Consider the following 22,096-nt stretch of genomic DNA (forward strand, 5'->3'; position numbering starts at 1 on the left):
GTCTCTAAATAGACTTCGGACTCAGGTGGGCCGAAGTAAGGACAATTTGTTCAGGTGGGGTTTCTCGGATGGCTCGGCCTTAAAGTGCAAGTGCGGCACTGTTCCCCAACGATGGAACATCTTACATCGTGTCCTGCGTGCCCGAACACCTGCACGCAGGAGGATCTGATGAGCGCTGCAGATAGCGCCATACTTGTTGCCAAATTTTGGGCCGATACTATTTAGTTTGCCATTGACACGATAAGAAGAATAGACCTCATCTCATTAGGACACTAAGGTGGTGCAACCACGGTCGCGCCAGCCTCACTCGTAACCAAAAAGACACCAGGGGGATTAAAAAGGCCACATCGAAGCAGTTAATCTGAAAAGCAATTTTGCTATTTGAAATTGGACTTACTACAATATTGCTTTTTTTAGATGAATTGCTTCGATGTGGCCTTTTTAATCCCCCAGGTGTTAACTGCATATTAAATTTGGTGGTGGTGCGAATGTGGTGGCGTCATCATGGTGCAACACAACACAACAGCATCACGCCTTGTCAGATGTGTACTTAATTGTATGCGGGCCTAGCACCGCAAGCACGCGACTCTTTGTCGCCGCGACAGAGATCGTCTGTCTCTTTCTGTGCAGTACTGTTAGAGAGTGACGGGTGACGTATGTCGAGGCGAGAAAGAGTCGCGCGCTGACGGTGCTAAGTGGCGGTGCTAACAGTGGCGCGGGCGTTGCCTCCAAGCACCTTGTCTATTTATTTACAGACTTTTCGATAGCCCAAACTTTTTACTCTATCGAATATGTCATTAATTTAGAAAAATAAAAATTATTTGTTTCTTTGGAAAAAGCTGTATTTTTATTACGACGGGCCTATCATCCCATACATCCACTCCTCCTGAGGTCCCACTAGAATACCACTGGTCGATTGACGCCAACAATACGATTACAGTAACGATGCAGAAATCAATGGAATTTAGAATCAGTCTTCAAGTACAGTCCTACCTAACAAATATAAGGTACCTACTCACCTCCAAGATTTGTCTTTTGAAAACTTGAGACTCTACCTACTACCTATAAGTAACTTCTTTTAAATTTAAGTATGACTTACTTAGCTAGGTACGGTAGTTTCTTGGTTAGGTAGCCAGTAGGTAGTTAGATAGGTACCTACTTTCCAAATTAGGTACTAATCAAAAAAAAAATCAGTGAACATCTCATTTTACCTTGATAAGAGAAAAGAACAGATATTACGTCCGGCCAAGTAGTTAATACCATTTTCGGAAAATCTACTATGGCTTAATCACGTCAAAAAATAGAGATTTTGAGATAAGTACCTACGTAAGATGTGTAGGTAGGTATTGTAATGTAGACTACTTTAGGTATCCTTACTTCCGTGTAAATTAACTAAAACATTCGGACCCTTTCAAGAAACACGCCCCTTTAATAAAATTCCAGTTCCCAGTTATATACGGAACCACATACTGACCGTACCTTGCTTTTAGAGGGTCGGAATGCGGTAGTAAAGGTCCCAAACCACAGGCCACTGGGTGTAGATACATTGTTAGAGCTAGGCAGAAAGGTAATATACACGGAATGGAAGAAAGAGGTTGGAAGGGCAAACTGCGTCAGAGCCAGGGCGTCATATAAATATGAGCCAATATTTCATACTTCAACCTTCCACTTCCCTCGTCCGCAAACCGTACCTTGCTGTAGTAACCAGTTTATATTTGCAAAAAATAGCGATCGGCACATTGTTAATACTAGGAATAAAAATAAACTTGCTTTACAAGTCAGTCGATTACATAAGATTACTAAATCTTTTAAGGGGCAATGTATACGTTTTTACAATATTAAGATTCCCATTGACATTCAGAATTTGCCTTTCAACTGTTTTAAGACTTAGTTAAACAAAAACTTTACAAAAAAGGTTATTATAAAGTTACTGATTATTTAGAAGATATGAATGCATGGGATTAACTGTCTGAGAACTGATATTAGGCAGCTAAATTACTCAATTGTATACCAATATTTTGTTTTATGTTTATTTTTATTTTTTTAAAGAACGTCTAGGGCCCTGTGCCGAGGTTTTTGTTGCAGCTTCTTTTCCCCGGCTATACAGGTTGTGAGAAGCTGCAGTAGTTTTAGGCGGATGAGACGTTCGTTATGTAAAATTGACGATTCAAAGTGTAACTATGTTACCTACTGAATAAAGATATTTTTGAATTTGAATTTGAAAAACTTTACAACACACGGAGCTCCGCGTATTAAAAGGTCGTCTTGTGTATTATAAGCCTGCAGAACAAAAAATCTAATATCGACTATCATGCAAGGAGATCCCTCGTTATCACAGGAAAGCTGAAAACTTTAGTATGATCGGCTATTTATAAAATTGCAGCCTGTCACATAAAATACACATTGCGCGTAAAGTCGCTAATTTGAGAAGCAGTAGAGCTATCGTAGTTAGGTATCTGTTCGCAGGAGTAGTAGTAAAAGAGAGCAGGGTTGAACCGGCAACAGCGGTTTTCATACAAAATGCGCGTTAGGGCCTTTCCATCTTCGCGCCCAACTGGGCACCCTCAGGCCTGTTGTCTTAAATGTTGTACCGGGTGAGAGACTTCAGCGCTCCCCATTTGTCCGGCCAAGTAGTTAATGCCACCTGCGGCAAATGTACGATAAGTCACGTCAAAAAAGAAAGCCTTTCCATCCTCATTCTTTAATTACGTAGTAATATATTATCGTCACTGGAAAGGCAATATTACGTAAGCGCCAAAAGGCCATTTCGAGAAAAAGCCTTTTAAAGTTTCATTTTTTCGTTTTTTTATCATAACTTTTTACCCAATTATCCAATTTAGATGATGTCAAGGTAAGGTTACATTGTTTTTTAATTTTCTATGTCCAGCAATACATATCATAACAGTTGGATTGCTATTTTAGGATATAGTGGCGCTTACGTAAAAATGACTTCAGTTTACAGTAAAGCAAATTTACTTAACCGCCATCTGGTTAAAATATTAATTGCAAACAAAATTACTTACAGCTCTTACGACAATGCATACGAGAACGACAATATTTCTTTAAATATAACAATACTGTAATGTTAGCGGAGTAAAAGTTACTGTAACGACTTTTACACATCTGCTCTCATTATGTAAAAATTGCCTAAAAAGTGATCGATTGATTATGTCAGTTCACCAAAAATTCTTTAAAGTAAGTTTTTGTAATATCTTACATGGGTAAAAAGACGTAAGAGACAAATAATTATTCTTAATACCTCCTTAAACTACTTATTACTTCAATTGATTTATAAAAATAAAGTTGTACAAAATATAAATAATAGCGTATAAACCGTTATATGCATGTAAAAGTTTGTTTTTAATCGGTTTTATTTAGCTCAACCCGTACGGTATTTATTTGGGTCAAAAATAGAAATAGAAAAAGTACCCTAGTCAAGTCTCTGGAAGGGCTATGTATTTAGGAATTAGATTGTAATAAATTATCTATAGTTAAACAGTATTATTTTATGTGCAGTGAAAACTAGAAAATAAATAAATAGTTACTTACCTATCAACCTACGTAGGTGGTCCCGGTCATTACTATCTCCGATGATAGTGGTCGTCATAACATGAACCATGTCAGCGGCCGAAAGGCGGTTCATAAAAGAATACTAACACCAGGGTTTGCTTGGTAGGTAAACTAAGCAGCCCACACCATAACAAGCAGATATTTTGAACTTCTAGTTCAGGAATATTTTAGTACTAGGCAGAATAGCTTTTAAGCATATTAGACTGAAATAAAAACGTGGGGCCCCTCTTACATCCTACCTATGGCAGAGCATATCTTTAAACTTTGGTAGATCATGAGATAGGCGTTCGTTGGTGAAGCTCCCACAGCTGGTTATTGATTGTCAAAATCTCCAGTTACGATTATAGTAAGTCAATGCAATCCAAACTTAGTATAGTAGAAAGTAATACAGGAATAGATAATGGGCCCCACGTTTTTATTCTATTAGCTAGCTGTTCTGCCTAGTACTAAAATATTTCTTAACAAGAAATTCAAAATACCTAAGACTTGCGCTATTAAAATATCGGTTATGAAAGTATTAAATCAATACATATTTTAGAAAAGCTTCTACTTTTTACGCAAACGACGTTACTACATAGTATAAGGCACGCCTTTTAAGTTTTGTCGTTTGAAGAAAAAAATCAATCAATCAATCCTTATAGTAAGTACATTTTATTGTTTTTCAAAGTATTTACCACGAATTTTAATATACTTTTCCATTCGCTCGAACCAGTTATTATAACATTTATTCCACTCCAAAGTAGAGGTGTTCAAAATGGCTGACTTAAAAGCGTTGGCCGCTTCTTCACCGCACAGGAACCTTCGACCGCGAAGAGTCTTCTTAATTTTAGGAAATGTAAAGAAATCATTGGGGCTTAGGTCAGGACTGTATGGAGGATGGTCAAGAATTTCGACGTTTTCCTGTTTCAAACACTCAATCGTTTGACGAGCGGTGTGTGAGCTTGCGTTATCATGGTGCAGGATGATGCATCGCTTTGGGTTAGATTTTTGAAGTTCGGCGATGACTTGTGGTAAACAAATTGTGGTATACCAATCCGCATTAACCGTCCTACGATCTTCAATTTTCTTCAATCTTCGATTTTCGCCACGAAGGTAGCCACCATCTTATTTGAAGTGCTTCGAGAGCGAACAATTTTAGTCGGCTTTGACTCGTCTTGGAAGGCCCAAACTGTAGATTGTTGTTTGGAATCAGGATCGTAGGCATAAATCCAAGATTCGTCACCACTGATAATGTCGTACACGTGATTTGACTCTCCTCGGAAGAGTTTTCTTACACCATCTGATGCGGGCCGCCTTATGATCGTCAGAAAGCAAATGCGGGATCCAACGGAAAACTAGTTTTCTCACACCAAGTGCCTCATACAATATCTTTTGAATGGTTGTCTCTGAAATGCCTAATAACGCCTCCATCTCTCGGTATGTCACATGACGATTTTCGAGGATAAGTTGTCTCACAGCAACGATACTATCTTCAGTGAAGCGGATTTTGGACGTCCTTCACGAGATTTGTGACTGATTGTGGTATGTCCATGCTCGAATTCTAAATACCAGCGTTCGATGATCCGCAGACATGGCACTTCATCGTAGAATACAACAGCCACGGCCTTTTTCTGTGCCATCGATGTTAACTCTTCGAATCACTGAAGTCGCGTTAGGCCTCTTCGAAAGTTATAGAAAAATATTGCACGGACATTTTCCTTTGTAAGATTCATTTTCGGACCTGACAGATTCTAACCAACGCTGTGATTAAACAATTGCATTAATCCTAATGCTTTCAATTGTTTCGATATTCTAAATTCCAACAAATTTTAATTTTGAGTTCTAAATTCAAAATTGGCGCCAAATATGCAAACGACAGAACTTAAAATGCATAACAAGGTCGCTTTTTCTGTCCCTATATCCCTATGTACGCTTAAATCTTTAAAATTACGCAACGGATGTTGATGCGGTTTTCTGTAATAGATAGAGTGATTCAAGAGAAAGGTTTATATGTATAGTAACATCCAATAAATAGTGGAGAAATACTATTATTTTTGAGGTTTTTAATGTGATGTCGTAAATAATTTCATTTTTTCCTCAGCATTGCACCCGAGCGAAGCCGGGCGGGTCGCTAATCAATTCTAAAATAGTTTTACTTTTAGAACTATTGTTAAAAAATTACTTCATGGGAAACTTACTGCTAGCCCACAAACTTCCTTAATAACAGCATAAAAATGCGAAGGAAAATTTACGTATACGCCTTACTTATTCTAAATACTGTAAGTCAAAATTACTTATACGCCATTCACTGCATAAACATGCTAAGACATTTTTTCTTATACGCCTTACTTATTTTAAAAGCTGTTGTTTATTTTCAGTAGTCCAAAATTACTAATAAAATGACACTTTTCAAACTATAGAATGCGATATTTACTTAAAGTTAATATGTAGTTATTATATAGGAACACAATATTACTTATACACCAGCCACGAAAAATACACCAAAATCTTGTCGTTTAAGAAACTGGAACTGAAAAAAATCAACTATTCTTAAATTTACGTAAGCGCCAAAAAAGTGCTCGTATCGCAATGCTACCCAGACAGATCGACGCAACATGAAACGCTGATTCCGAATATATAAAAAACCCAAAATACCTATTTTGGCGCTTACGTAATTTTGCCTTTCCAGTGACGTTATGTGCAACCAGCCACGGCCTTTTTCTGTGCCATTATTAAAGGTACCAAGTTACCTACTAATAAACAAGCCACCATACAGACAGTTCGACAGAAGCGTTTTTTGCCCGTGGTGCTAGTGGTACTACCAGCCCCAGTGATTATTGAAATCCTAAGCTGAATACTTAATATTAAGTATATTTTATAAGGGGGTAAAAAAAAGCAATAATTGCACTTGAACATTTGCGCATATAAAAGTAAGTGCGTTGTAAATATTGCATTATTAGCAAGATTGATTGCTTTTCAGGTGAATAGGCTACTTGACAACCTAGTCAAAAGATACCATTTACGAAACGTCTAAACGAAAATTTTCTTTGTAGTTTGTATGGATATGCTGTCTAATTAGGGACTTTCCGTTCGACGTTTCCCAAACACACGATAAATGGCGTTGTTCTTTTAACGTGATAATTAAGTACCTACCTATTTTCTCATTGCTGGGGTACATAATTATTCAAAAATGTAATGTAAATGTAATGGCAGAAGCATAAATAAAACTAATTGTTGCTTGATATTTGGATCACATTATGTATAGAATGGGTTGGGGGCAGATTTAAAAAAAATAGATGCTCGATAGATTTAAAAAAGGCAACACATGGCTCATGTAACGACTACTAACACACATCAGTAAGTAGTAACCGGGACCAACGGCTTAACGTGCCTGCCGAAGCACGGATCATCTTTCTTGCAGACAATCAGGTGATCAGCTTGTAATGTCCTATAACCAAACTAGGAATCACAAGGCCGGACCCGGGTCCTCCGGATCGTGAGCATAACGCTCAAACCCCATGACCTTCTGAAAGCCATCGAAACTACAAGAAGACGGAGGTCGTTTTGCCGTGAAAGACGGACAAACAAAAAGACACACACACTTTCCCATTTATAGTGGCCCCGATTCCTGCAGACACCGCCTAATTTTATTTTAAGTTATATCCGTCATTTTCATATCCGTCGAAAAGGAAAGGGACGGATGATTCACAGCTCTTAATTTTAGGAAGAATGAGTAAATGAATGGATAACCCGGACGAATCAAAAAGGTATGTCGCTGGTATGCAATCCGTTTGACGTGCTGTCTACTTAAATGTGTCGGGTTATTGACTGATGTAAAATTTTTAGACGGTTGGTTTAGATTTGTGCTTAAAATTGACGTGTGTTCCATAAATTTTATGCTTGTCGATTACCCGTCCCTTTCCTTTTCGGCGGATAAGAAGATGACAGATATAACTTAAAATAAAATTAGATGGTATTTACAGGAATTAGCACCAATATTAGTATAGATATAATTTTTCGTTATGATAATAACTAAATACCTACAACTCATCGATATACACTTCTCATCAAAAAAATCGAAACACCTTGCAAGTTTACGTTTTGTCAGGATTATCAGAAAAATGTGTACATTTAGGAATAAATGTTAAATGTCGTTTAATAGTGAGTAATATGAGCTTATCAAATCTTAATGTTAATGTTCTAAATTTAAATGAATTTTTCATAGGTTTCGTATTTTGTTAAATGAGTCATTTTTATTCCGTATGGAGTATAAAGGAAATGGATAAAACAACACACGTAAATGAAAAAAAAAGCTAAAAAACGTTTATTTAATAACTTGTATTCCCTCCCCGAGCTCTAATTACTGCTCCCATACGGTTCTTCATCGATCGGATGAGAGTCACGATCACATGCTGTGGTATATTGTCCCATTCCTCTTGGATTGCATCTTGCAGCTGGCTAAGTGTTTCTGGGGCAGGATCTCTTGCTCGAATTCGTCTCTTTAATTCATCCCACAGATGTTCAATGGGATTCATGTCCGGGCTTCTTGCTGGCCATTCCATAATAGAGATATCGACTTCGTTAAGATAATCTCGTACGACGCCCGCGGTGTGAGCCCTAGCATTGTCGTGCATGAATATGAAGCCGTTGCCAATAAAATGTGCATAGGGCATCACATGAGGCTCGAGACACTCTTCGACGTACCGATGACAGTTTAGTGCAGGCAGACGTGGCCCAGACACGAAAGCAAGCTCTGTCTTACCGTCGGCGCTGATTCCTCCCCAAACCGTCCACGAACCGCCACCATAGCTGACCTTTTCTTCAATGCAGCATTGTGCATAGCGTTCTCCGTCTCTTCTGTAGACCTTGTTCCTTCCGTCGTTACCATACAGCATAATTTTACACTCATCAGAAAAGAGAACTTTGCTCCACTGTAGGTATGACCAATTTAGGTGCTCACGTGCAAAGTTAAGGCGCGCTCTTCGATGGTCTGCAGTTAATTTCGGCCCATTTGCTGGCTTATGCGGTACCAGTCCACGATCCTTCAACCTTCTTCTAATTGTAGAGTCACTTACAGCCACCCTTCGTACAACACGAAGCCGCTGCTGCAGTTGAAAAGCGTTAAGACGTCGATTTCTTAAAGAAGTTGTTACAATAAATCGATCATCTCGCTCAGAAGTGACCCGATTCCTGCCAGATCCTGAACGGCGCGTGAACAAACCAGTCTCCCGATAACGTTTATAGACTCTATGAACAGATGACAGGCTTAGATGCAGTCTTGCAGCCACAACACGCTGACTAAGGCCAGAATCCAGCAATGCCACAACTTGGGCGGCTTCTGTGGGCGAAGTATCCATACGTTTTAGAAAAAAAACCTTTTTTCAGACGTCCCAAAGTCACAGTATTGAAATAAAAAACAAAAAGTTTAAGGATAGGCGCCAATTTTTAGTTTTTAAACGCTAAATGTACTCCAACCCTAAACACACATTTGTCTCAAAACAGTGATTCATTTCGTTTATAAGATAAACAAATGAAATTCTAATTTTGAATTTAGAATTTTCGCTTATTACTGTAATGGCCAAACTGCCAGCTATACATTTATGTATTTTTTTTCATCGTATGAATTCTTTTTTGTGTTAAATTCGGACAGAAACAATGAAAACGGAAGTGTTTCGATTTTTTTGATGAGAAGTGTATTTGAATAGCACAATAGGCATTGCCAACAGTATTTTCCTTTCGCGTCCCTAAGGACAGAGAAGTGAAACCTACACGTGTGAGTTATTTCGACAAAGCGACTCATGTTACATACTCCCATGGGGAAAATGATATTACGTATGTACAAAGTGTACTAGGAATTGAATACAATAGGTACTTCTCTATCTCTAAGTAGGTAGAATAGGTGCCTACCTAATACACTCCGTTTCGGGCATGATCCTGAAACAAAATCGGAATAGGTATTTTTGTGGGTATTTATAGATACACTGTTAGGTATCAGTGATCGGATATTCTTACTTACTTACAACAACATTATCTTGACAATCCCGATTTCGCGGGAATTTCTCAATACAATCCATCCGCCTACAGGCCTAGTCGAATTGAGGAACAGTCGAGTTAACATCTAGAATACGAATGTAAAATAAACAACAATTCTTTTCACGAAGCCTTACCTGATAAGTCAAAATCAAGTTATTAAATTACAATACCTACAAACAGAGATAATCAAGCCTTTGATGACGAGAATTTCGATATTAAATAAAGAAATTCGAGAATTATTATTGTAATAATATAACGATAAATTTTCAAAGGCGGTTTTTCTTAGAAGCTAAGTCATTTATACATGTACAATGTTTTTTGTTATTGAGCTCGGAAATATCTGTAAATTAAAGCCAAATTGTAGCTTTTAGCAGTAAGTTTATTCAGTTCAATTTAGATACAAATATTAAAATAATTGATATTAACGTAGCATTTGTAATTACGTATTCTTTTTTAACAACATTCATAATACGTCTATAAATGTGTGCGTATATTACTACAACGGACGATTTTAAAGCAAAGTAGGTACCTACATAATGTACTTTTTACCAATTCGAAAATCCTTTACATTCTATGTACAACTTATTATTACGTAGGTTTATAGTTTTCGTTGTGATTTTTTTAGGTACTTAGTTTTTTTAACACTGGTTTGAAGGGCCGCGGGAGATATTTTACAGTGTTTCCCGTTCGTAACGTAGATTACTATGGCGAATCGAATTTAGTAAAAAGGTATCCACAGACGTTACCCTATATTAAAAGGAGTCAGAGATCACCACAGAATGGTCTCCGAATAGAGACCCAGGCGGACTTGGATGCTTTTCTGGAAAGCTGGCCGGAGGAAGCACTGGAGTGAGTCCTGGAAGAAATGGAGGGTGGTCTTTGCCCAGCAGTGGAACACTTTAGGCTAGATAAGACATTAAAAGGAGGAATTTTTGGCGGAAACGGGAACGGGACAGTTGCTTTCTTCATTGAAGAATCTAAATAATTAATACGAAGTGGTGTTTTGTGGTTAATGATACCATTTAGTTAGTCGAAAAACATTCGCGATAGTGTTGTTGTATCGGAATATTCAATAAACAAAGTGTATCTATCCATTTTCGCTTCGTGCCAACAAGCCGCTTTATATCTCGAAAGTTTATGCGGACTTTTGAGTTAATTCGTTTGGGGTTCGGAGTAGGAGTCGGCTCCAAGGGTGGGGGCTTAGGTTTCATCATTCATCGTCATCACCTTTCATCATTTCATTAATCATCATTATGAAAAAAATACATGAGACATGGCTGTATGGGCATAGTTTCCTTTGCCTTGCTCTTCGGGGAAAACCAAAACAAAAAAAAACGTTAAAAGGACAACAGGGAACATTCCCGTGCACGGCACAGCACTGGTCACAACGGAGCTATCATACGGCAACTTTTTCATTACTCTGTGATTTATCAGTATATTTTTCTATATTTTCTGGTCCTATTAGCGTGTGTCATTGTTATTAAGACTACACATATCATTATAATCACAGTCGTATATGGAATTGTGGAAGTATTTCAAGAGACGGTCTAGTGGACACAGTTCACTGTCACACATCGGTAGCTTGATGGTTTTCTCTTGATGGAGAGCCAGCACTTTATCGCCGTCTTTGCATCTGAAACAATTTATTACTTATTGTAAAGGCGTTATAAAACTAGGAACTTAAAAGCCAGCTAGCAAAATGGATAACAAACTATTATCTTTACACCTTTTGACGATTCAAAATGTAACTATGTTACCAACTGAATAAAAATATATTTGAATTTGAATTTTACCCAATATTACAAATATAGAATGCGTTCGGGTGATAGACTATGAAAGCATAATATGTGCCATTATGTCTGTAATCTGATGTACGACACCTTTGTCGTAGCAAGAATGGTAACTGCAAATAATGCTATTTTAGGTTTTTTGCAAAACGGAGGCATGTAATATGAGGTATTCACACACTGCTAGCTCGGAAACGACTGGTGCGGTTCGATCGTGTGGTGTGATTTCGTTAAAGAAAATCACAAAATGTGAGTTTTCACAAGGGCACTTACTCGATATAAGTATGCAACTTTTACTTCTATCTCATAACCGCCAAAAACAATAATATATTTAATACAAACTGTAACAATACATAACAAATTATGTTCTGCTCTCTGAACTCAGACAGGTACTGGTGGCATTTTTTTTTAAGTTTTGTCCGCTAGAAATGACAACAACGGTGCCATTTCTTGACCTACACTGGCCCTGGTGCCTGTAGACACCATCTAATTTTATTTTAAGATATACATGTAATTGTTTTATCCGCCGAAAAGGAAAGGGACGAATGATTAATAGCTGTTAATTTTAAAATGAATGAATAACCCGGCCGAATCAAATAGACCAAGTACCTCGCTGGTATGCCAATGTAAAATTGTTAGAGGAATAGGGATATGAAAATGCCAGGTGTAATAAAATAAAATTAGATGATGTCAGGAATTAGCACCATTGTAGGTACTTACTTAAACAATACAAAAGCGAGGTTAGACGCGAAGCAGTCGATATGGGAGGTCTTCCACTGTCGGTCCCCCTGTACCGCGTCGCCTCGCAGAGGGCTCTCCGGCTTGTACAACTGAAGGTGTGCCAGCAACTTTAGCAGGGTTCCAGAATGAGCGAACATGAATGTTGCGTTCGGGCCTGTGTTGCCACTGAAAAAAATATATATTTATTTTAATACTTATAAATTTAATTTTTATAATTTGGACGAGTGTATTTTCCGGACGCTGCTAATGTGCGAAAAAGTTTTTATCATAAGTTCATAACTTATTTCCAATAGGCGGCGGAATAACCTAGTCAAATGAGATAATTTTTTCGAACGTTAAAACTATACATTTCTATAGAATTTGTACGGAATTACTACGGTATGACGTCATCAATAACAGTAATGAAACGTCGTACTTATTTAAAACTGAAACTCATACACGTGCTAAAAAATAATCTGAATCATGCTAAAATCTCGTCTAACGCCGGAGATAATTGTTAAAGTGGTGGGTGAATCAATCAATTAATCAATAATACTTTATTGCACAACGACATTTACAAACAACATAAACATACGAATGAAAATATAAGCACAATAGGCGGCCATAGGGTGGGGGAATGCTCCGTCCCGTTCTATCAAAACGGCATTTGTAGCTTGTATGGCGCTTGGAAAATGTGACGTAACCCTTTCCTATTGCCATTTCTTTCCAACTCCTTAATTTCGGATAACCGTTTTATTTAAGGGTACTGGGACCCTCGCTCAGCAACACTAGATGGCGTAAGTGTAGTGGTGATCGAAATTATTATTTTCGTCATAGATAAACTAAAGTTTGATATGAGCTCTAAATCTTTTTGCCACTTCTTGAAGGTCTCAAAAACCTACAAACAATAAAAAATATTATAAATCCTTCCTATTTTCTTCAGATTTATTCTCATGGTCCCAACACCCTCAATTTTTCAAAGAATTTCGATTCTGTTTTCAAATTTGTTTATCAATTTATGTCTATTTTGGAACTATAATGAAAAACGTATAGATTTTGACACTGATATCAGCTGCCCAAAGGTGTTTTCAAGGTGTATTCGAACAAAAATAATTAAGTACCTGAAATTCTCGAACATGTGCTTGATGGCCAAACAAGCTTGACGATACGTCAGGTCGTGCCCATAGCCGTCCATCCAGTAGTGCTTCAGGTCATGGTAGTACTCCAACTTCTGAAAAAAAAAAAACATTTTCATTTTTAATCTAACTATGTAATGTAGAAATGTATGTTTGAATGTCAGGATTTTAAATTCAAATACTATACTTTATTGCACCGTGAAAAAAATAGGAAAAATGACAGATAATATTAACGCGACGCGTAGTGCAACGACCTAATGCCTAATAGAGACGACCGTCATGTTTAACGAGATATACAGAGTGTTAGTGACATCGTAACGAATACTGAGGGGGATGATGCAGCTCATGATCCTGAGATCGCAAAATTCATGTTTTTTTGTTTTTGAAAAAAAAAAAACAATTCTATACCTTTGCGATGGAAAATTCCACCAGAATAATAAGCTGAATCATCCCCCTCAGTTTTCGTTACGATGTCACTTACACCCAGTACAAGTACGTACAGGTAGCAGCTGTAAGAGTACGCATGGGTGTTAGTGACACCGTAACGAATACTGAGGACGATGATTCAGACCATGATTCTGAGTTGATATCAAATGGAATTTCCTATCGGAAAATTCATGAGAAGTTTAGTTTTTGTTATAATTATTTTCAGTTGCATACTTTTGCGATGGAAAATTCAACTAGATATCAACTCAGAATCATGGTCTGAATCATCCCTGAAAGTTTCCGTTACGATGTCACTAACAGCCTGCATTAAATAAAAGCAGTCACAACTGTGACCACTGCTACTAGTGTGGCAACTGCCTACAGCACCCAGAGTAGCTACAAGTTGTAGGGGCAAGGAACTACGGGCGTGAGTTTTTAAATATTCTTCTTCTTCTTATCGTGCGGGTTGTGAGGTGGAATACCAGCCTCATCAACCCTGGTGTCAGGTTTATGATTGAGCCGCCAAAGGCCCCTGACATGGCTCACGTAACGGCTTAACGTGCCTTCCGAAGCACGGATCATCTTACTTTCGGACAATCAGGTGATCAGCCTGTAATGTCCTAACCAAACACTTATTTACCTCCGCACTGTCCTTGTCGAAGCCATAGCACCAGGGCGATATGCGGTGCTTACCCCACGAAGACTCGAATCCACATATCTTGTACATAAGGTTCACTGTATCTGTGAAGAAATCATTAGAGTCAGTGCACACCATCGAATCTTATTTTAAGTTATATCTGTCATTTTCTTATTCGCCGAAAAGGAAACGGACGGGCAATCGACAAGCATAAAATTTATGGAACACACGTCAATTTTAAGCACAAATCTAAAACAACCCTATAAAAAAATTACGGATAAGTTTACAGATACGTCAAACGGTTTGCATACCAGCTAGATACCCATTTGGTTCCTCCGGGTTATTCATTCATTTACTCATTCTTCCTAAAATTGACAGCTGTCAATCATCCGTCCCTTTCCTTTTCGGCGGATAAGAAAATGATAGGTATACCTTGAAATAAAATTAGATGGTGTGTAGTAGAATCAGCACCATTAGGTGGCTATTTACTTCACCCCCTCTGGGTCGTTCGTCTAAATTGCCGTAAGCCGGTAAGGAGTATGAGGGAGCACGCGGGCTGTCTTTCTCCCTTGCACTTACGGTGACACACGGTAAGAATGAGATTTCTTTATGGAATGTCTGGGGCACAGGTCTTGCGTGCACTCAGTCAAAATGTTCAGATACTCTTCTAAGTACCTACCTACACTATAATTTCTACATATACTAAAGAAAGAAACAAAAGGCGTGGTCTACACATTGCACAAAACATGATTTCACTATACATTTAAAACATCGACGGAAAACATACATACATACATAAACTCTCCTAACTACCCTACCGGGGTAAGCATGACTATGGAATTCCACTTGCTTCAGTCTTGACATACTTCTCTTGCCTCCACCATATTCATCAATCGTTTCATACACACCGGTTCATAGAAGATCGTACAACGTACTAAACCCTTTCCAAGGAGATCTCCATTTTTAAAACATATATATTTTTTCCGACGGAGAACATGTCTATTTAGTGTAATGTGTATGGTTAGAATATTAGTATTAGACTTATATTCTACTTAGTTCATTTGCAATGTAGGTAGGTGTTAATGACTATTTTAAGAGTAAGCTAGGTGTACATAATAGAGTGATACGCAAAGAGCCGGATATGTAGGTACAAGTTAGAAAACGCAAAATTTGCTTGATACTATGAAAGTTAAAGTTAGTGATGTAGCAAATAGCAAAGCAAGCTAGGTGTATTATGTGCTGATGTGCAACATAAATGAATGTTACTTATGAAGTTATGATTTACAAACCTAAACTGAGCACAGTATTGAGACCCAACCTCTTTGATATAGACTCCAATGTATTATTCATTTCGAGACTATTGCCAAAAGCGTTTTGCTCCTCGTACGTACTCGAGTTTTTCTTAACTTGCTTTTGCCACTTGTCACAGTGCTTGTAAAACTGAAAAATTGCAACTCAGTGGTGTTGATTCCGGTACACACCACCTAATTTTATTTTAAGTTACACCTGTCGTTTTCTTATCCACCGAAAAGGAAAGGGACGGGTAATCGACAGGCATAAAATTTATGAACAACCCGGACAAAATTTTACATTGGCCAATAACCGACAGAATTACCTTGATAGCACACGTCGAACGGGTAACATATCAGCGAGATTCCTAATTGATTCGCCCGGGTTATTCATTCATTCAGTTTTAATATTAACAGCTGTCAATTATCCGTCCTTTTCCTTTTAGGAGGATAAGAAAATGACAGATATAACTTTAAATAAAATTAGGAGGTGTCTGCAGGAATCAGGGCCAGTGTAGGTCAAGCGAAAAAAATAAGGATAAATATCAATGTACATAGAGGCATAGAGGGATCTCTTTTTAATGATTGTAGCAGCCTAGCAGGGATGTCACGGAGCTCTGTAACCGAAACTCTCTGAAATAAAAAACTTAGTATCTGAAATCAATTTCAAGTTTTGAATAATTTCATAAAAGAGACAGGGTCGAAGTGAGACACAATCTCCGGTCTTCTGCGCCCATCTCCGCGTCAGTGGAAACCCGGCCTTATCTATGGCTTTGTAACTAATCATTCATCGTAGGATTTGGGTACTACAGTAGATGTTCACATTTACGGTTCATACATAGAGCCAAACAACTTACAAATGTATTTGTAATTTACTTTTATAATTCCTTAAAAATTTAATATCAATAACCAAAACTATTCGAAACTAACGATTAATCCGAAATTATTCAATATCTGAAACTGGTAAAAAATCCTATAAGTATCTATATCTGAAACCGAAGTTTCATATCCATTACATCAATGAGTAAGTAATGATCGAGTTTGTATGTATGAGTTCACACAAAATGGGTATGGGGGCGGCACGGTTTTATACATGGGCCATGTTAATGCCTCTATGTGCATTGGATTTAAAGGTACACAATATGCTGGGCTCAGAAGAATAACTCGTTATGCCATCATATGGCAATGGCAACATACAGATGCAACATAGTTAAACTAGCATTTATTTTCTAATATGTTTAATAACCGCCCATCGCAGTTTCACATGTGTGCTTACCTTATATAAGGAAACTTCAAGAAAGTAGGTACTTATATAAAAAGAAACATTAAATATAAATACCTACTAAATCTATGTTAAATAATATAAGAAATTATAAACCTAAACTTACTCTCAAAACTGGGTCCACTTTGGTAGCCGGGTGGAATAGTACTTCTTGTGCATTTTTTCTATCAAACAAGCCTATTGTAAAGAACCTAGCACTCTGTTGAGCTCTCTCTGTAGCTGTATATCGAAACTGAAACATAAGAACATGAAATTGTTTAGAAAAATGCATATCAATCAAGTAGGTAACTTTTACATCAATGGATTACATCAATGAGCATATTTAATAAATTAAAAACAAATGTTTTTTTTATTCTAGTTTATCCCCTTGAGGAAAGGCAAAAGAAAAGCTGTGAATGTAAATTAAAGCAAAATAGAACAACAAATTCATCTGCCTTGGATTCCCACCGGAAACTAATTAACTGAAGTAACTACAGCAGCATGGAGGCATAGGTACACAAGAGTATTTGGTGTGAATTCATGGTAGATGGATTGTACTATGATCTGTATTGAATTTTATATAATTTTCAATGGATTTTGAAGAGTGATTCTTACCAGGAATGTCTCATTATTGTATTTATGTTTGATGACATTGGGGAAGCGTTTCTTCATTCTCTCGGCCAACAGAACCATCTCTTCCTGTCCTTCCCTGGTAAGAATCTTCTGGTTTTCTACATCCAAGTTGGTTGACCACTCATCTAGTCTCTTCAGTTGTTCTGCTGTCAGTTCACCTGAAAATTTTTGATAGTAAGACATTCCATGTTGAACTGAGTACTTATGCTTCACCAACTTTCTGTTAGACCAATATGATAGGTAGTGGGTCATATCAGCATGTGTAACGGGTGAGCCAAATATCTGTCAATAGTGTCTCTGTTGATTTAAATTTCACTGCTTCCACTGCTTATTATTCTGGGCATGTCATTGTCAGTCAAGTCCTATTTATTTAAAGTAAAGCTATAACTTACCTTTTCCTTGCTGATGTGCCAACAAAATATCATATTTTAAATCCTTTAGAGTACCGTTCATGCCACTAATATCTTTGGCACTGGGTAACCTCGTCCCATGGCGAATAATCATCCAAATTTTTGTGTCTTTACATTCTGAAATGTAAAGTTTAAGTAAGTTAGTAATGCAAGTTTTCAATATCAATAAGTAAACAAAATATTATTAACTTCTAACAGAGGCCACTAGATATACTTTATCCAAGTTTTAAAATAGTTTTTGGAAGGTTTAGAACCAATTTATAAAACAAAAAAACAAACGGGTTTTTTATAGTAAACATGTTAAAAAAAATGCACTCAATAAAGCTGATGTAAATTAGGTAGGTATCTACATACCTGGGAATTTAATCTTCGAATCATCCTTATTCGAGCGAAATCGGTACGGTGTGCGAGTCCCCATGTAGTTTCGAACATCGTGTGATTTGATACTAGCCTGTGCTACGAAAATAGAGTAAAATAACAAAAATAAATGATATACAGCATTCGGATTCATAATGACCTCACATTATCTGTGGCTGTGAAAAGTTTTAATTTCCTTTCATTAATTTATTTAAATTTTTGGTACATTATCACATATTTTTCACGAAAGAAACTGCGATCAACAATAGCAGCAAACCGCAAACCTCACCGCAAACCAACCAAACCAAAATGACACATGTCAGATGACGATGACACTACAATTTTTTTTGTAATTTATGGCCAGGATTTAAAGACTTATAAGCCTAACTTGTGAATGTAAAAAATATATTTTAATTTATTAATATTCTTCTTCATAATTCAGATTGTTCTTAGTGTCAGAACAGAATTCTTATGTTCGTTATTAGTACTGCACTCATCATCATTTTGTATGGGGCAGGATATCATGTAAAAACAATAAGTCTTGTTCAGTGCATAAAAGAGTAACTGTATTATTTTTTTTGCATGCGCATTATAATTCATTAACTAATAACAAAAACATTAGGTACAGGTTTCAAAATAAGAGATAACATTTAATAATATGCTTTATTTATTTACACCATTACTCAACTTGTAACAATATTTTTGATTGCTGCAATGTTGCTTTCAATGTAAAAGGATTGCTCAAGCTCTCAACATTAAACGTTTCAGATGCAAACTTTTCTCCATTTGGTTCTGCATGTAGAGTAAAACTGATGTCCTTTTCTTTCCCTGCATCAATATTGCAAATATTCTGGCTGAATGGTGGAGATCCTTCTTTAAAGATGTGAACCGTGTGATCTAGATACTTCAGATAAATATCTTTTCCTAAGAACTCCACTTCAGTGTTCATGTCATTTACTGAAAATTCAGGTATATCGAGTAACAACCCTGCTTCTCGGGCACAACCCATAGCTATTACTTCATCAGGGTTGATACCTGACAATACTTCTGCTTCAGGCAAAAGGTTTGCAATAGCAGACTGTAGTTTCGGGATCTTCATACTGCCACCACAGAGAACTATCTTGCTGATTTTACCCTCAAATCCTTCAAGAATCTTCTGAGCTGGTTCAATGTAAGCTGATATCTTTGATGAAATTATATTTTCGAATCTCGCTCTTGATACATTCTGACTCCAATCGACTCCATCCAGTAAGGATTCAATAAATACATGTGCTGAATTCAAAGTCGAAAGCACATTTTTGCAGTTATCAGCATGATGTAGGAGTTTAGCCATAGCCCTACGACTTTCGTGAGGATCCAACTTCCATTTTTGTTTAAATTCCTGTGCAATATAATCAGCCAAGTCCTTCGTAAGACATTGGCCTCCCAAATCAGAACGGAATATATTTTTTTCTACACTCATGAATCCACCTGAAACTTTGACAATGGAAGCATCACAAGTTGATCCACCAAGTCTGTATACAAGTACATTGATATCCTCAGTGGTGTCTTCAATGTTGTAAGCTAGTAAAGCAGCAGCGGGTTCACTGATAACCTGAAGGACATCGAAACCTGCTAATTCAGCACATTTCACCATGCGGTCACGACTTGCATTGGTCCAGTGCAGAGGAGCTGCTAATACTAGTTTCAAATCTCCCTCATTATGTCCTGCGTGGCTAGCAATAGTGAACAATTTCGCGTAAATCTTGGTCGCAATATTATCAGGGCTAGAGTATAGTGTGGTTTCACTTGTTTCAAACTCATACACTAGTTTATCATCATTCTGTATGCGACAGGAAGACGAGGACTCTACATAAGCCAGGTCATCTTCAGTGAAATCACTGTTCATAAGGCGTTTATTGTGTTTTATGACGGACTTTGAATTTGGTTGTCCAGATTTAGCTGGTAGTCCAATTTCCCATTCAGAGCCATTTAGGGCGATGATTGCAGGTGTGGTGCGATCTCCAGCGTCGTTGGCGATGACTGACGCTGCTCCGTTCGCGTAGGAGGCCAAAGATGCCGAGCTATTGCCCAAATGAATGCCATATGCAGTTGCCATCATGAACAACTAAAAATAACACTGTTATATAATCAAATTCACGCTTCTTACGATTTCACTTGCTACTAAGAATGTAAATGTCGTTATAAATAAAGTTTTAGACTAATTTAGACAAAAATGCTAATCAAAAAGGTTAAAACTACACGCCCTAACCTCTTACGATTTTATTTTTTTTTGTTTTTGTTTTCCCCGAAGGGTAAGGCAAAGGGAACTATGCCCATACAGCCATGTCTGACGTATTTTTTTTTTTCTTGATGATTAATGAAATGATGAAAGGTGATGATGATGAAACCTAAGCCCCACCCTCGGAGTAGACTCCTACTCCGAACCCCAAACGAATTAACTCAAAAGTCCGCATAAACTTTTGAGTTATGAAGCGGCTTCCTGACACGAAGCGAAAATAGGCAGATACACTTTGTTTATTGAATACTCCAATATAATAACACTCGCGAATGTCTTCCGACTAACTTAATGCGATCATTAACCACAAAACACCACTTCGTATTAATTATTTAGATTATTCAATGAAGAAAGCAACTGTCCCGTTCCCGTTTCCCGCCAAAAAGCCCCTCTTACGATATTTTGACAGTAGTAGCAAGCAGTAGCAGTACCGAAGCATTTTTTTTTTTTTTTTTTTTTTTTTTTGTTTTGGTTTTCCTCGAAGGGTAAGGCAAAGGGAACTATGCCCATACAGCCATGTCTGACGTATTTTTTTTCTTGATGATTAATGAAATGATGAAAGGTGATGATGATGAAACCTAAGCCCCCACCCTCGGAGTAGACTCCTACTCCGAACCCCAAACGAATTAACTCAAAAGTCCGCATAAACTTTTGAGTTATGAAGCGGCTTCCTGACACGAAGCGAAAATAGGCAGATACACTTTGTTTATTGAATACTCCAATATAATAACACTCGCGAATGTCTTCCGACTAACTTAATGCGATCATTAACCACAAAACACCACTTCGTATTAATTATTTAGATTACTCAATGAAGAAAGCAACTGTCCCGTTTCCCGCCAAAAAGCCCAGTACCAAAGCAGTACCGTACCGTACTCAGGTACCGTACCGTCACAGTGACGTTATGTTTTTTAATATTGTTTGCGTTTCGTTCCCTGTCCGTTATAACAAGCGTTTGTGATAAAATAAAAAACCTCATTTTTATTTGTTTAATTATTTCTAAATAATATAAACCTGGCCCGAATTAAAAAATATTTTTAAAATTAAAAAGAAAACATTTTTGTATTTGTTTTTAGTTAATGTCAATCACAATTTTTTTTTGAGCTTATCAGCCAGTTGTCGCATCTGCTGCTTGGCAGAATACGGAGTTACAGAAGTTAAAAAAAATGTTAGGCGGGAAAAAGAAAATCTTTCTCAATCTTAGTTTAAGTAATTTATTTGTTCAACAAAATAACTACTCAACATAAAACTTTTAAAATACACGCGTTCTCAATTAAAAGTGTAAAAGCGTGAAGTAGGGCATTTATTTATCTAAAGTTAAAAGTACTTAGTAGGTACCATTATTCTAATACCTGCGTACTTTTTCAATATAGTCTCTTTTTAATATGTTTTTAGTAAATGTTGTGCTGGTTAAAATATGAGAAAAAAATCTTGTAATCGCCATTAAAATAGAAAATAAATTAAGTAAGAATATTTTTTCTTGTTTTAAGGCAACCAAAAATATTTTTTTGAGAGGAATATGCCAGTTGTTTGCCGGAATATGTAATGCGGACTCTTCAAAAACCTATCATACTTATTAA

General features: G+C 37.1%; 3 protein-coding genes across 3 annotated transcripts in view; 1 reads left to right on the forward strand and 2 right to left on the reverse strand.

The window, feature by feature from the left end:
• The window catches only part of LOC126367736 (uncharacterized), a 558,664-nt gene that overhangs the window by 491,601 nt on the left and 44,967 nt on the right, over nt 1-22,096 (forward strand). The gene's annotated exons all lie outside the window — the stretch shown is intronic.
• On the reverse strand, nt 9,941-18,520 carry LOC126367803 (multiple inositol polyphosphate phosphatase 1). Its single transcript, XM_050011553.1, has 9 exons — nt 18,236-18,520; nt 17,864-17,998; nt 17,454-17,629; nt 16,966-17,091; nt 15,578-15,728; nt 14,292-14,392; nt 13,211-13,320; nt 12,090-12,275; nt 9,941-11,215 (listed from the first exon to the last, which is right to left on the reverse strand). Exons 1-9 carry the CDS (start codon nt 18,390-18,392, stop codon nt 11,044-11,046), a joined length of 1,314 nt encoding a protein of 437 aa, XP_049867510.1. The 5' UTR covers nt 18,393-18,520; the 3' UTR covers nt 9,941-11,043.
• LOC126367797 (heat shock 70 kDa protein 14) lies at nt 18,888-20,519 on the reverse strand. Its single transcript, XM_050011544.1, has one exon. The coding sequence runs from the start codon at nt 20,337-20,339 to the stop codon at nt 18,918-18,920; it is 1,422 nt and encodes a 473-aa protein (XP_049867501.1). The 5' UTR covers nt 20,340-20,519; the 3' UTR covers nt 18,888-18,917.

The sequence above is a fragment of the Pectinophora gossypiella genome, chromosome 6 (genome assembly GCF_024362695.1).
Source record: "Pectinophora gossypiella chromosome 6, ilPecGoss1.1, whole genome shotgun sequence".
Classification (NCBI taxonomy): domain Eukaryota; kingdom Metazoa; phylum Arthropoda; class Insecta; order Lepidoptera; family Gelechiidae; genus Pectinophora; species Pectinophora gossypiella.

Coding starts and splice junctions, on each gene's coding strand:
- LOC126367803 (XM_050011553.1), bottom strand. CDS start 18,392: ATGAATCCGAATGCTGTATATCATTTATTTTTGTTATTTTACTCTATT. Junction 17,092..17,453: donor ACAATAATGAGACATTCCTG/GTAAGAATCACT, acceptor CTTATGTTTCAG/TTTCGATATACAGCTACAGA. Junction 11,216..12,089: donor CTCGCTTTTGTATTGTTTAA/GTAAGTACCTAC, acceptor AAATTGTTTCAG/ATGCAAAGACGGCGATAAAG.
- LOC126367797 (XM_050011544.1), bottom strand. CDS start 20,339: ATGATGGCAACTGCATATGGCATTCATTTGGGCAATAGCTCGGCATCT.